The sequence below is a fragment of the Ptiloglossa arizonensis genome, chromosome 13, assembly GCF_051014685.1.
Source record: "Ptiloglossa arizonensis isolate GNS036 chromosome 13, iyPtiAriz1_principal, whole genome shotgun sequence".
NCBI lineage: Eukaryota > Metazoa > Arthropoda > Insecta > Hymenoptera > Colletidae > Ptiloglossa > Ptiloglossa arizonensis.
The window spans coordinates 2337277-2349926 of NC_135060.1; the positions used below are offsets into that span (position 1 = coordinate 2337277).

Consider the following 12650-nt stretch of genomic DNA (forward strand, 5'->3'; position numbering starts at 1 on the left):
TGCAAAAGATCATGAGTAAAACATTTAAAAAAATTTGTTCCTAATATTTAAAACTATAGTACATTTTCCTTCATTACAAAATAATATTATTTGATGTCCTTTAATTTATATCTATTTTTTAAGGACTTTCAAATATATATTTTTGAAATTGATGTAAATGTTCCTGACATTGTTCATTGAAGATTGTACTTAGAAGTTACAATTAAAATCTAATTAAACAAAAATAAATCTAAAAGATATATCCATTATTAATAGTGAATGTGATTAACATGATTATGAGATACTATATTCAATTTTGTTTATGATAGAAAAAAATGTAAAAACATGTTTTCTACTGTTTATTAGATAGACTATAAGAAACAAATTTATTAATACAAAATTTCTTAGAAAAAGTAATTGACACAAAACGTATATTCCATAGTTATATAATTTTTAGTAAAGGATTCAAAGATTTTGGCATGTTTGAAAATTTCAAATTAAAATCAAAAAAATTATTCAAGAAATCAATATTTTTAAAGCAATATTTATTTCCGAGAGAATAATACAAAATTGTTTTCAATTTCTGATACTACAAGATATTTTTTCCATTATGTTACTATGTCACGAGAACTAAATATTGTGATAATAACTTTCAATGCAATGAATTATTTTTGTTTACTTTTTAAGTACTATTGGTGTACGATTGTATGCACGAAGTACAGAAACCCTCGTCTTTTATATGGAATAAAGGCTAATGTAATCATGATTAAGAATTATATCATTTTCGGATAGAAACCTTAGAATGAAATCTATCTTATTTGATATCTTTCAAATAAACACAGGTTATTTCTATATGTATTTCTTTACACGTTTTCCTTTTATCATGACTGCCAGTTTTACTACTTGCCTTAAATGCAATTATTAATACTAAAAATGGAAATTGCTATATTAATAAGTACATTATGGTTTCTTTTTCATTTAATATCGCACATTATTAACATTTTTATTTATTTAAAGCACATTTTATTCAAATATTACATATTGAAAGTCAAGGAAAAAACTAATGATAAATTTGTATTCAAATTCAACTTAGTGTCAACATGGAACTGCAGTGATCTTGGTAGTATTATACACAATTTAGATTAAGTTCCAAATAAGCCACTGTTTATTATGTTTGTATGACTGTCAATCACAGATTATGATTAATGCTAATTATTTAATACATTTCTTCTTCTTCTTTTAATTGAGATAAACTCATTAGTTGCAATGATTTTTTCAAACTCATGACAATAAAATATTACCATTATAGTTTACTAATGTAACATCATATGTTTATAAGATTGATTTTTTTTAACAGCAATCTATACCATATCCATTGTCTTTATAAATAAATGTTAGTCCTTATATCTGAGGTAATAGGTGCAACATAAGCATTAAATAATAATACTATAAATGTTTCTATTTCTACTGATCTTTATGTGTATTTTTAATGTCTCTTTATACATGCTTGCAATTGTTTTTAATTATTAGAATCAATTGTTTTGTGTTGCGCGCGTGCTATCTACTTTGAATGAATTGCTATAATAAATATACTATAATTACTACAATAAAGAAACAAAAATGTTTTGGATTGTTAACAAAATAATGTACACTTTTATCAAATTCATTAAATTTCATGTATCTAAATAGAATTTCACATTCCAGGCCTTTTGACACTACTACTTTCTAGTCTGAAAACTTGCGTACACCAAAGACAGTTCATAAAAGCATGTTACAATTTAAAATAGTATAGATAACATGAATACATTGCTCAAGATTGATTAAATTTTACGACACTATTCAGTACAGTGCTTGTAAAGTTATTAATGAAAATATGTAATTTAGACTTCTTCTGGATTAAAATTAGACTTGTATGCAATTATAAAAATAAATTCATTCGAAGCTTTGGTAGAGGTGAACATTCTCTGTCAATTCTTCTATGTACTCTATAGTCACAATATCTATAAATGAATGATACATCAACAATAAAGTATGATTTCCTAGCGTAACACTTCATTGGTAGCCACATTCTTATGTATATAAGTAATTAGGTATACTCTTACATCTGTACAAAAACAAATAGTTTGCAATGTAATGTAAAAAATCCTTAGGTGATACAAATGTTACAATGCAGTGCAGAGTTTCATAAACTCGAACAATTCACTAAAATTAGAAATAAATGACATGTCATTGTTTAATTAACAAACAGAAGATGAATTGCTAATAAAAGTATCAATTTCTTGACATTAATGGTGCACATCTAAAGGCTTCTGCAATGTCAAGTTATTTCTTATTAATATAATAACATATACTAGCACATAACTGTATCAGTTTGTAGTAAAGAAAAGAAAATGTAGAGAAATATACTAATATGGTATTATATTAATTAAATAATGATAATACATTGTTTACACCAATACTTATGGCAGATTTTATTGCTCGTTTTGTAATTCGATTCAACATTATTATATGTGTGAAAGAAAATGTACTCATTCATTTGATTCATAGTTTGATAGAGTTATTGAACTATATGTGCAATTATGTTTAAAGAATACACTTATCACATATGTGTGTTCTGTGAAACTGTATATCTTAGCAAACTGTATATCATTTACAGTTTCTGAATTTTTTTTGTACAGTTTTTAAAATACATTGTATCACTTTATTTATAAGTAATTCATTTACCATTATTCCTTTAATACACTATTAATAGTAATAACAATATATATGCTATATTATTTTAAAGTACAGTAATTATAAGATATGTTTAGTACATAGAATATATTGCATTAATAGTGTGGCTCTTCTAAAAGCAATGTGTATTTAGATACTTTTGATGGAACATTATAAATTTTAAATTCAAGAGATGTTCACACTCACTATGTTGAAAAAATCGTACTCTACAGTATATTGTTGAATCACTATTTTTAAGCGATATGAATGAAAAAGGGAAAGCAATTTGGTTATTTTCAATCTACTGCAATGTGTCCAGAAAATTAAAATACTAATGCATGACGTTATTAAGATGAACTGAAAAATATGTAAAAAAAGTATATAGTTTGTAAGGTATAAGCCCAAGGCATTCATAATAATTTATATGTAACTTTTCGTTAGGTAAATATGTATTAAAGACTGTTAAATGAACTGTAAATGGAAATTTGTATGTAAATCAAAGAAAATAAAATTTTTAAACAATTTTCTTTATTTCATACATGGTTATATTTAGAATGACAAAATATAGGGAAGTCATTATTTATTGAGAAACAAAATTTATAAGCTATTGCATCTTTTGTTAATAATATTTTTAACATCATATCTTTCTTTAAATTTGAAATATAGCAGAACATTAATTCACAATTGACAAATCCTAAAGTTATAATATTCTAAAAAAAATTCCATTACTATTTTAACATGTTTTAATAATAATTTAACAATACTTTTAAAATTATCTACTTAGATTATTTCTTTAGTGAAGCATTAAAAAAATATATAGGAACATCTTTTTACTTCTTTTATGTTTACATTAAATTGACTAATAATCTATATTGAATTGTACTAACACTTTTTCCTATAAATCTACAAGCATTGTACTGTTACAATATAACTTATAATAACATAAGTAAAGGAATAATATTGTTTTATTAACAATATTAATATTCCCGCGCGCGTATATATGTAAGTATAAAAAAATATATGGAGTATGAACTGATAATTCCACAAATTTACAAGAGTATATATAATTTCAACTTTTATATTCCATATATTTTTTTATACGCTTCTGTACTTTCTGCACTTATACATCTAGTGCAAATTTTTCTGTCTATATTAACACAGATACAGAAAACGTGTGCTTTATCTATACTACATCAGATACATAAAAAACACTACATACGTTTCTTGCATCTATGAATAGAATCCTTTATTCCAGTTATATATCAGTATGTAACATGGTGGAGCAAATATTTATTCAATAATTTAATTTAATAAAAATAATATTACTTATTATTTATTGTATAACAACAACAACAACAATAATACTGCAATTGGCAACTTATTCACAAATAACAGATGCAAGGTAGTAATTAATATGAATGTCTTATCAGGTATCTTGGGACTAAACATTTTTTAAGGCAACCAGTACCTATTAAATATTTCCTTTAAATTAATTTATTTGTTTACCTAAATATTACCATTTGTTTTTGTGTAATATTTGAAACATACTAACCTAAGTCAATACATATAATAACATTCACTTAGAGGTCAATATCTTTATCTTCTAGTCTCTATAATGCCACATAAACTTGTATGTGTTCAGTGAGTCCTCAATTTCAGAAAAAAACTTTTCGTTTTACTATAAAAGTGTAATTAAGAAACCAATGGAACAAAACTTAAAAACAATGGCTTAAATTTTCTATGCTTAAATAAGGAAATTACTTTATCAAACTGAAAAGAATTTATTACAATTGGTATTGCTTGATGCTCCCAAATATTTATAAGTTGTATTCTTCAATATTTGGCTAACATTGCAGTTCGTAAACCTGTAATACTATTAATTGTAAGAACACAGGTAGTTAAAGTTTCTAATATTACTAGAATTTTTTTGTTTATTACAGCATTTTGATTGGAATAACATTCTATAATTTTTGATAGACAAAAAATATGTTAAGTTTCTTTCAAAATTGTGTACCTTTTAGTTTTTATGAACATTTTAAACTATATTCTCTTCTTCATTGTTCATTGCTATTATAATTATCTATTGTATAATAATATAGTAGAACCTTAATACTTGCATGTGGATGTCATCTGTTGCATTGTGTTGATAAGTGGAAAGGATGGCCACTCAGCAATGTGTGAAATTGTGGAATTGTAATGATATTTGGATTTGCTAATAGGCTCATCAAGTAAAGCATTTCTACTAAACTCTACTAAACTCAGGTATAGTGCTATTTTAAGATTTTAAATCTTATATATCCACATATGTACTAGATGGTCTTAGGACTCTCTGTTTATAACCTGGAAAAAAGTATATTTTATCCATTGTATTTATTTTATATTCTATCATTAAACATTTATTATTAACCAAATTTTTAGAATAGGTGTTAAACACGTGATTGGTAGTCATATTGCTAGTAAACCCATCATTAATCAGTACAAGAAGTTATAAATGGTTTTCAATCTTTAATATAAAAGTCCAAATTTCCAGGTGTAATAACCATACATAGTTACTAGGAAGTTTATTATTCATTTTAATAATAATTGTAAAAGAAATATTTTTTAAAAATGATGGATATTCGTAATAATAGTAGAAAAATTCAATAAGGTTTAGAATCCAATACATTATACAATATATAATGGACAATACTATAATAAATAAATGGAAATATATAACGTAACAAATAAAAATATACCTCCATGTGGTAGGTGTACATGTAACATTGGAATGGAAAGTACTGTTAACCTTCATGAATTCCTGTGTAGATGATATCAAAGATGATTCTTCAATTTAATATTTAAATACAATTATTACTTGGTATAGTCATAATATAAAAGAATATACCTGATTCTTTACAAGAGTTTTCAGAGGTTCTTGATGTTCGAGGTATAGGATTGACAAATGGGTTTTCTACTTTTGGTACCTCATTATCTGAAATACAAATAATTCTTAAACATGGATATACATTTGCATGTAAATTATATTAAGCATCATTATATATCATTTTTTAATTAAAAAATCTTTTCTGAATAACTTAAGAAACATACTTAATGTTGTAGGAATTACCGACATGTTCTTTTGTTTTACTATATCTGGTAATTTTAAACATGGAAATGCGGCACATTTTAAATATCTTCTATTAGAAGGTCCACCGATTTTATCGTGTTCCATAAAATGTACTTCACATACTCGATAATTGTTTCTTTGTTTTAAATCTACATCAATTAAATCTTCTCTAGATATGGCCATGCACCATTTTATCCGAAGCTAAAACAAGTTTTTTCATTATATTTCTTATTAATCGTATTTTTTATTTATTATTTAGCATAGTTAAAACTGCTAATTGGTACTATTGGGTACAAACTTACCTCCTTGTCCTTTGGTAAAACCAAAAGTTTATGAGTTCTCCACGAATTTCTACAACTTGGTACACAACATTTCGACATTTTTGGTAAAGTATTATATAAAACTTAAATAAAATTAAAAGAATGTACAAAAATGTTTAAAAACAACCCTTTATCTATGAAAGATCCCGCCAAAGTGCGCTCGAAGCAGCTCCTATATTTCTAGTGCGCGTGACGGTTGCCGAACATAAATACGTATGTGCGGAATTAATTTTGATACATTTAACCTATACGTGATAAGTCGTATGAGTGGCTTTGAAATGATGCTCTGTGAACAGATTCATGACAGTAAAGCATAAAATACGTTATTAATTCAAGGATTAAAATATCATTTATTAAATATATTTCATTATATTTTCAGAATTTCTATATATGTCACTATACTGAACCGCATTGAAGAAAAAATAATAGCTATTTCATTGTGCAATATGAAAACTTGTATATGAATAGTAACAGGTAACTTTTTTCATAAATTAATATATATCAAAACATACAACATACTTAAAATACATTATATGTGTAATATGCAGTGTCTGCAAATTAACAATTCAGTTAATTATACTATACACTGTACTTTTTTTATATTTTAAAGTATTTTAATGTATATTGTATGTTTTGTATATGTTTATGGTATGCACAATTGTGTATTATATTCAAATATATTTTCCCCATTTTGGTGTATTAAATGTATGTAATATATTTATGTATATATTATTTAAATATTATGCAAAATATTATTTACATCTTGGCTTGTAAGCCAAATGCATGCCATGAAGGAATGGAGATAACCAGAGCTGGTGATTTTTCCCTTGGACCAGGATATTAATGCACAATGATTTAAAACTTTTTAAAAAATAAATAAAAAGCAAGATAAAGTAAAATATATCCATAAGTGCATATATATATATATATATATATATATATATATATATATATATATATATATATATATATATATATGCAAATACAATTATAAAATGTTGAATAATTTATATGAAATATTGATATAGAGAATAAGCTACAGTCAGGAATGATATTGGGATATTGTTAACTCTTTGACGTTGGATTCCCTACCTTGTACAAACTTTGAGTTTTTTTGCAAACACTTTCATCGGTAAGAAAATAGACCTATTCCTGTGTCTGTGTATTCATTAATTTAAGAATATATAAGATATTAACATATTAAATTTTATTTTCTTCACAATAACACAAGAAGATTTTGAAAGTCTCCTTACTTAATTGTTTCATAAGTTTTAGCCATTGCTTTGAGTAGTAAAGACTATAAATTGTGAAAAGAAAAGAGATTATATTAACAAAAAATATAAAGGTTAATTTCTCAGATGAGAATTGTTTGCATTTTATTTTGAATTTAATCAACAAATAGTCATAATTCAGATGTGTACTCTAGAAAAATAGAGACAAATTGCATTTCTATAATTTCTGTATACAAATGTAAATAATTATAAAAATTAAATAATAGTCAGTAGAAAGTGAACCTGCAAATGTTACATGATGTTCTCTACAGCATTTATAGCAAAATTTAAAATAAAATTTCTTAAATACTATTGTGTAACTTAAAACAAAAATAAAATATATTTAACAAACAAATTTATATGACCTACCTGCTGCCAGGGCCCGCCTTTGGTGGTCATGTTAAGTATTGGTACATACTATGCACGGCACTGTTTCGGCAGCGAGCCGCGCATGCGTAAAAAAACCCGGCTCGTCTAACAACATTGGATAGAACAAATTAATGCCGCCGGGTGTACGATGTCGGCCAGACGTTGCAAGACACACGTTTACTTGACGCTACAACAACGGTTCGACATCTTACAGAAATTGGAGGATGGTTTTCCGCTGTCTCAATTGGCTAACAAGTACAATGTCACCGATTTAACCATCCGCCGCATTAAATCAAATTCAGTCCAAATACGGCAACAGTTGCAGATATCGGAAGCTCACGATCAGAAGAAGTTGCGGACACCCCTGTTTGAAGAGTTGGATGCTCGTTTACATTCGTGGTACTTACAACGACGAAGAATAGGAGATATTGTCACTGATGTACAACTCCAAGAGAAAGCAAGGGAATTAAATGAAGAAGTTGACGGTCCATCATCATTTTCGGCATCCAGGGGTTGGGTATGGAGGTTTAAACGTCGTCATGGGATTCGTTTGCAGAAGCTTCATGGCGAGAGTATATGCGCCAACACGAAGGTGGCGGAAGAATTTTCCCGGAGCTTTCTACAACGGTTGGAGGAGGAAAACATTAAATTACAAAATGTTTACAATATGGATGAAACAAGCTTAATGTGGAAGGTTATTCCGAAAAAATCATTGGTCTACTCTGGAGAAATAAGAGTCCCCGGAAATAAAATAAAAAAGGATCGAGTCACCGTGTGGCTCTGCACGAATGCAACCGGAACGCACAAACTTCCGCCAATCTTCATCAACAAACACGAGAGACTGAGGGTCCTGAAGCATTGCTCGAATTCATTACCGGTCATTTTCAAGGCTCAAAAAAATGCTTTTATGGACCAGAGCATGTTCGCTGATTGGTTAAAAAACCATTTCAAACCAGCCGTGAGAGAGCAGCAGCTCGAAAGGGGCATTCGTGGAAAGGTTCTGCTGTTACTACATAATCATGAAGCTCACGTGCTTCCATCGAAAGAACAAGGGGAGAACGATAATATCGAAATAGTATACTTTCCGGCGAATACGGTGTCCACTCTGCAGCCAATGGGCCAGGGAATAATAGAAACAATGAAAAGATCCTATCGTCAACGCATGTTGATGAGGATTTTGGAATTTCCTGGTGGACTGAAGGAATTTTATAAGAAATACGATATAAAGGATTGTATTAATATACTCAATGATGCTTGGATAGATGTGACGCAAATTACTATTTGTAAATCATGGGAAAAAATACTGGCAAACGAAGCAACAACGGAACAAGAGGTGCATAGGGATCAAGAAGAAAACTCTTCCATCATTACCGATATTCCAGGAACTATGAAAACAATTACAAAGGAGGCAGTTCTGCAACAAGAAATAGAAAAATCGCTCACCAGTTACAGTGAAGCAGAAGATGATTTGGATTTGGAGATTCAGAATCATCGTGATAACGAGCAGCCGTACCTCGAGCAAAGACCGCACTTGGACGAAGTAGAAATAAACAGAATGTTTAAAAACCTAGTTTTGTGGTCGCAGAAACAACCAAGGTTTATCAAGATACAGGTGCAGGCACTGCAAGATTTTTACGAGTACACACGAAGATAATGTACTTGATATTCTAGAAACTAATAAAGCTTTTGTTTGTATCGTCTTTGTAGTTTTTATCAAGCTGATACTGCTGTTCGGTTATCACATTCGTAATAAAACCAACACGCCAATTCCTTTAACAGCTGTTTTCTAAAAATACAGCTGTTAAAGGAATATCATTTTGTTAATAAATACAAAAAGGATACAAAAGTTTGATCAACTTTTTAATATATTAATTACAATTTTGTTCCGTAAAATTGATAAGTGTTTCTCAACATCTATACGTGTATCTTCATATATTTTGATTTATTACTTTACCATGAAAATGAAGGATTTATTTCTTCTTTATTTACGTTTTTATTCAATTTTTGTTCGAGGCACGATTGTATATTGTCTTGGACTCTTCGAGCTTAAAGTTAGATGATTTGATACGTCAATCGTTATTGAAAACAAGGCAGTAAGTCGATAGAAGTATGCGAATTTGATAGAAATGTAGAAAATTCACGACAACTTCTATAGACTTATTCTCTTGTTTAATTAGTTGATTGGAACATGAGCAAATATTTGTAAAAAATAACAGATTTTGATGTCCATGTTAGAAATCCCAACCTAAAGTTGGTCCATGAATGCAGTTAATTTGCCTGTGACTTTGAAATCAGAAATTACTCGACTTCCGCTTGAGATAAAAATCGTTGCCAACTCGTTTTACGTGTTAAACTGCTCCTAACTTTGCTTGAAGTATTAAAATCGTTCCAAAACCTTGCTTAAAGGCAAGATCACCAACGATTTTTATTTCGTAGTCACTCGACAAAAAAAAATGAATGAGTTACCACATTGACCATAAACGAGGTAGAGCAACAACGAAGGTCTCGGGTATGTTCATGTTTGGTGGAAATTTGATCTCGTGTGCCAAGGTCAAGACTTCTCTTAAATAAAGTTACGTTTGCCTTGTTCTAACGATTAAAGTCATGTTTCCATTAGATAGAAATTCTTTAAATTTGTTGTCAATTTAAAAAATTGAAATATTTCTTGTATTCCAATGAAAATTGTCACGATTTTACTTTATTTTTGTGGTCGTTGCCAAGACAACGCGTCATAATGGCCGCTATTGAAATATTTTCAAGCACTGTAGATTATAAATATAAAAGTAATATTTGTTCTCTAAGTTTTTTTATCGTATTACTTTTTGTAACATTGTCATTGTTTACACCTTTTTTCATTATTTATAATGCCGGAGGTATGTATTTTTAATACTTTACTTTTCATAGTTGTTCATATTTATTTACTTCGTAATTTTTTAAATAATAGTATAATATGATAAAAGTAGTATACGAATTTTACATATTTTAATCACAAATTTTTTATTCGTTTCATATTGTTACTAATGTTTATAATTTTCAGGTTTCTCTTTGAAAAATCGTGTATATGCAGAAACACCTGATGTATTGTTTAGTTATAAATATCTATTATTAGCTTATAGGGATTATAATATTAATCCCATAATTTGCTCAATGTCTACAACGTATAAAAATAATCAAATCGTAGATGACTGCATATTAATAAAGGTTTTATTTTTACATAACTATGGTATTTAATTAGGAAACCATTACATTAATATATATTTTGTTAATTATTTTATGTTAATCATCAATATTTGATCATTATTAATTTGTTAATATTGTAGGTTCAAGAGCTAGATACAAATAGCGATGGTAAAAAGGATATTTTAAAATTTGAGGCTCATTTTTATACGGACAAACCAATTAAGTCTCTAAAGCTTTTACTTTTCTTTAATTTTACACTAAAGGTAAAATTCTGTTATTATATTTTAATTATTTTTGATTGTTTTTCATTATTTTAAAATATTCATATTGTTAATTTATATTATTATTCATTTGTTGTAGCAATTGTTTGAGGCTACAATAGAATCCATTGCTGTATTTAATCATGTATTAAATGAAGAAGTTCAAAAAGTGCATTTTTCTGGAGATTTAATGTTAGAGCAGAAAGGCCTTATCAACAGCAAAGGTTTATTCGAAACATATAATCAAAGTTTAGAAATAGCTGATCATTCACTGGAAGAATTGCTTATGAAAAATATTAATAGGAAGCGTTAGTATCATCTTTTTGTATTGTTTTTTAAAATTTGAGGTAAAAAATTGTTACATTATAACATTTTGTTTCAGTTTCAGCAAAACTAAACAATGAATATGTAACAAGTCAAGTAGGTTACTTAAACGAAGATGTGGTAATTGTTCATGGAGAAATAATTTATAGGGGACATTTAATCTATTATCAATCCAGTATTTGGGAAGAATTAAAGTGGGCATGGGTTCAGTATTTATCGTGCCTTCTTGTCTTTGCTTATGTAGCAAAACATATTTTGGTTTTCTTATTTTCAAATCGGTATTTAAACTGTTACATTATGGTCCCATGGAGAAATAAATAGTATATGCAGTGAATTATTGAATCGATTTAATTCTTTTTCTATGATTTGTAATTTGTACAGGTATTTTATAGGTAAAGACGTAGATATTTTATAGATAAAGATATATTTGTATAGGTGTTGTATAGATAGATACAAGGTTTTTTGTACAGGTCATTTTTCGAACTTGCTTATTATTTTAGGATAATCAAAAAGAAAGAAGAGGAAAACTAGATAGTAAGAGAAAAGTATTTGTAAAGGTGAAATGTAAAAGAAAATTAAATAACTAAGTACCGATTGTTGGTATCATAGTATTTAAACTGCTATAATATGTTAGAGAAAAAATTAGAAGCGTTACATACTGCGTTAACAAAATTAATTATTCCAGCAATACATTACTAAAGTGTCTTTTTATAGAAGAATAAATTAATACGATAAACTAATATAAAACTAATACAAAAATAAGAAATACTTACAATCTACTAATACTTATACAATTTCCAAAAATAGAAGCGATGTTCACATCATATTTTGAGAAATAAATGCCTAAAGTATCGTGTTCAATATAAGGAACAGAAGTATTGATTTAAATCAATTTTTTACCATTTTTTATATTTATACTATTTTCTTTCCCAGAGGTGTATAAGAACGGTTTAGGTATCAATTAAAAATGTCCTCAAAATGTTTTTTACAACCGATAGAATAAAACCAATCGAACGTTTGCATTCGAGGAATATTTCGCGAATGAAAATTGCTTGTTTATAAGACGGCCCTGGCAAACGGAGGTAGCAACCCTTTCCGAACTCCGCGCTCGAGTTGTTCAATGAGGGTG

At 27.8% G+C, this 12650-nt stretch overlaps 2 protein-coding genes across 11 annotated transcripts; one reads left to right on the top strand and one right to left on the bottom strand.

Annotated features, from left to right (window-relative positions):
- Positions 1-3683: 3683 nt before the first annotated feature.
- On the bottom strand, positions 3684-10167 carry LOC143153728 (uncharacterized). 8 transcript variants are annotated; one of them, XR_012993908.1, is made up of 7 exons: positions 10060-10167; positions 7758-8376; positions 6100-6403; positions 5779-5998; positions 5576-5662; positions 4809-5031; positions 3684-4556 (listed from the first exon to the last, which is right to left on the bottom strand). XR_012993908.1 is itself a non-coding variant. In XM_076325204.1 (5 exons), exons 2-5 carry the CDS (start codon positions 6175-6177, stop codon positions 4982-4984), a joined length of 435 nt encoding a protein of 144 aa, XP_076181319.1. In that variant the 5' UTR covers positions 6178-6403; positions 7758-9589; the 3' UTR covers positions 4572-4981. The 8 variants fall into 8 exon arrangements, 1 of the variants encoding a protein (XP_076181319.1); XR_012993905.1 differs by having other exon boundaries at positions 10003-10167; XR_012993909.1 differs by lacking the exon at positions 10060-10167 and having other exon boundaries at positions 3684-4159; positions 4244-4556; positions 7758-9589.
- On the top strand, positions 9598-12629 carry LOC143153724 (transmembrane protein 231-like). 3 transcript variants are annotated; one of them, XM_076325195.1, is made up of 6 exons: positions 9598-10630; positions 10795-10958; positions 11078-11200; positions 11298-11505; positions 11580-11799; positions 12520-12629. In XM_076325195.1, the coding sequence occupies exons 1-6, from the start codon at positions 10492-10494 to the stop codon at positions 12581-12583; spliced, it is 918 nt and encodes a 305-aa protein (XP_076181310.1). In that variant the 5' UTR covers positions 9598-10491; the 3' UTR covers positions 12584-12629. The 3 variants fall into 3 exon arrangements, with proteins under 3 accessions (XP_076181310.1, XP_076181312.1, XP_076181311.1); XM_076325197.1 differs by having other exon boundaries at positions 9598-10266; XM_076325196.1 differs by lacking the exon at positions 12520-12629 and having other exon boundaries at positions 11580-12156.
- Positions 12630-12650: the final 21 nt, after the last annotated feature.

Bases quoted from the DNA above. Each gene is read 5' to 3' on its own strand.
- LOC143153728 (XM_076325204.1), bottom strand. From the start codon at position 6,177: ATGTCGAAATGTTGTGTACCAAGTTGTAGAAATTCGTGGAGAACTCAT. The intron at 5,999-6,099 runs GTAAGTTTGTAC...AACTTGTTTTAG, and splicing joins TTTTACCAAAGGACAAGGAG to CTTCGGATAAAATGGTGCAT. The intron at 5,032-5,575 runs GTATATTCTTTT...ACTTTTTTCCAG, and splicing joins AAACTCTTGTAAAGAATCAG to GTTATAAACAGAGAGTCCTA.
- LOC143153724 (XM_076325195.1), top strand. From the start codon at position 10,492: ATGGCCGCTATTGAAATATTTTCAAGCACTGTAGATTATAAATATAAA. The intron at 10,631-10,794 runs GTATGTATTTTT...TATAATTTTCAG, and splicing joins CATTATTTATAATGCCGGAG to GTTTCTCTTTGAAAAATCGT. The intron at 11,506-11,579 runs GTTAGTATCATC...ATTTTGTTTCAG, and splicing joins GAAAAATATTAATAGGAAGC to TTTCAGCAAAACTAAACAAT.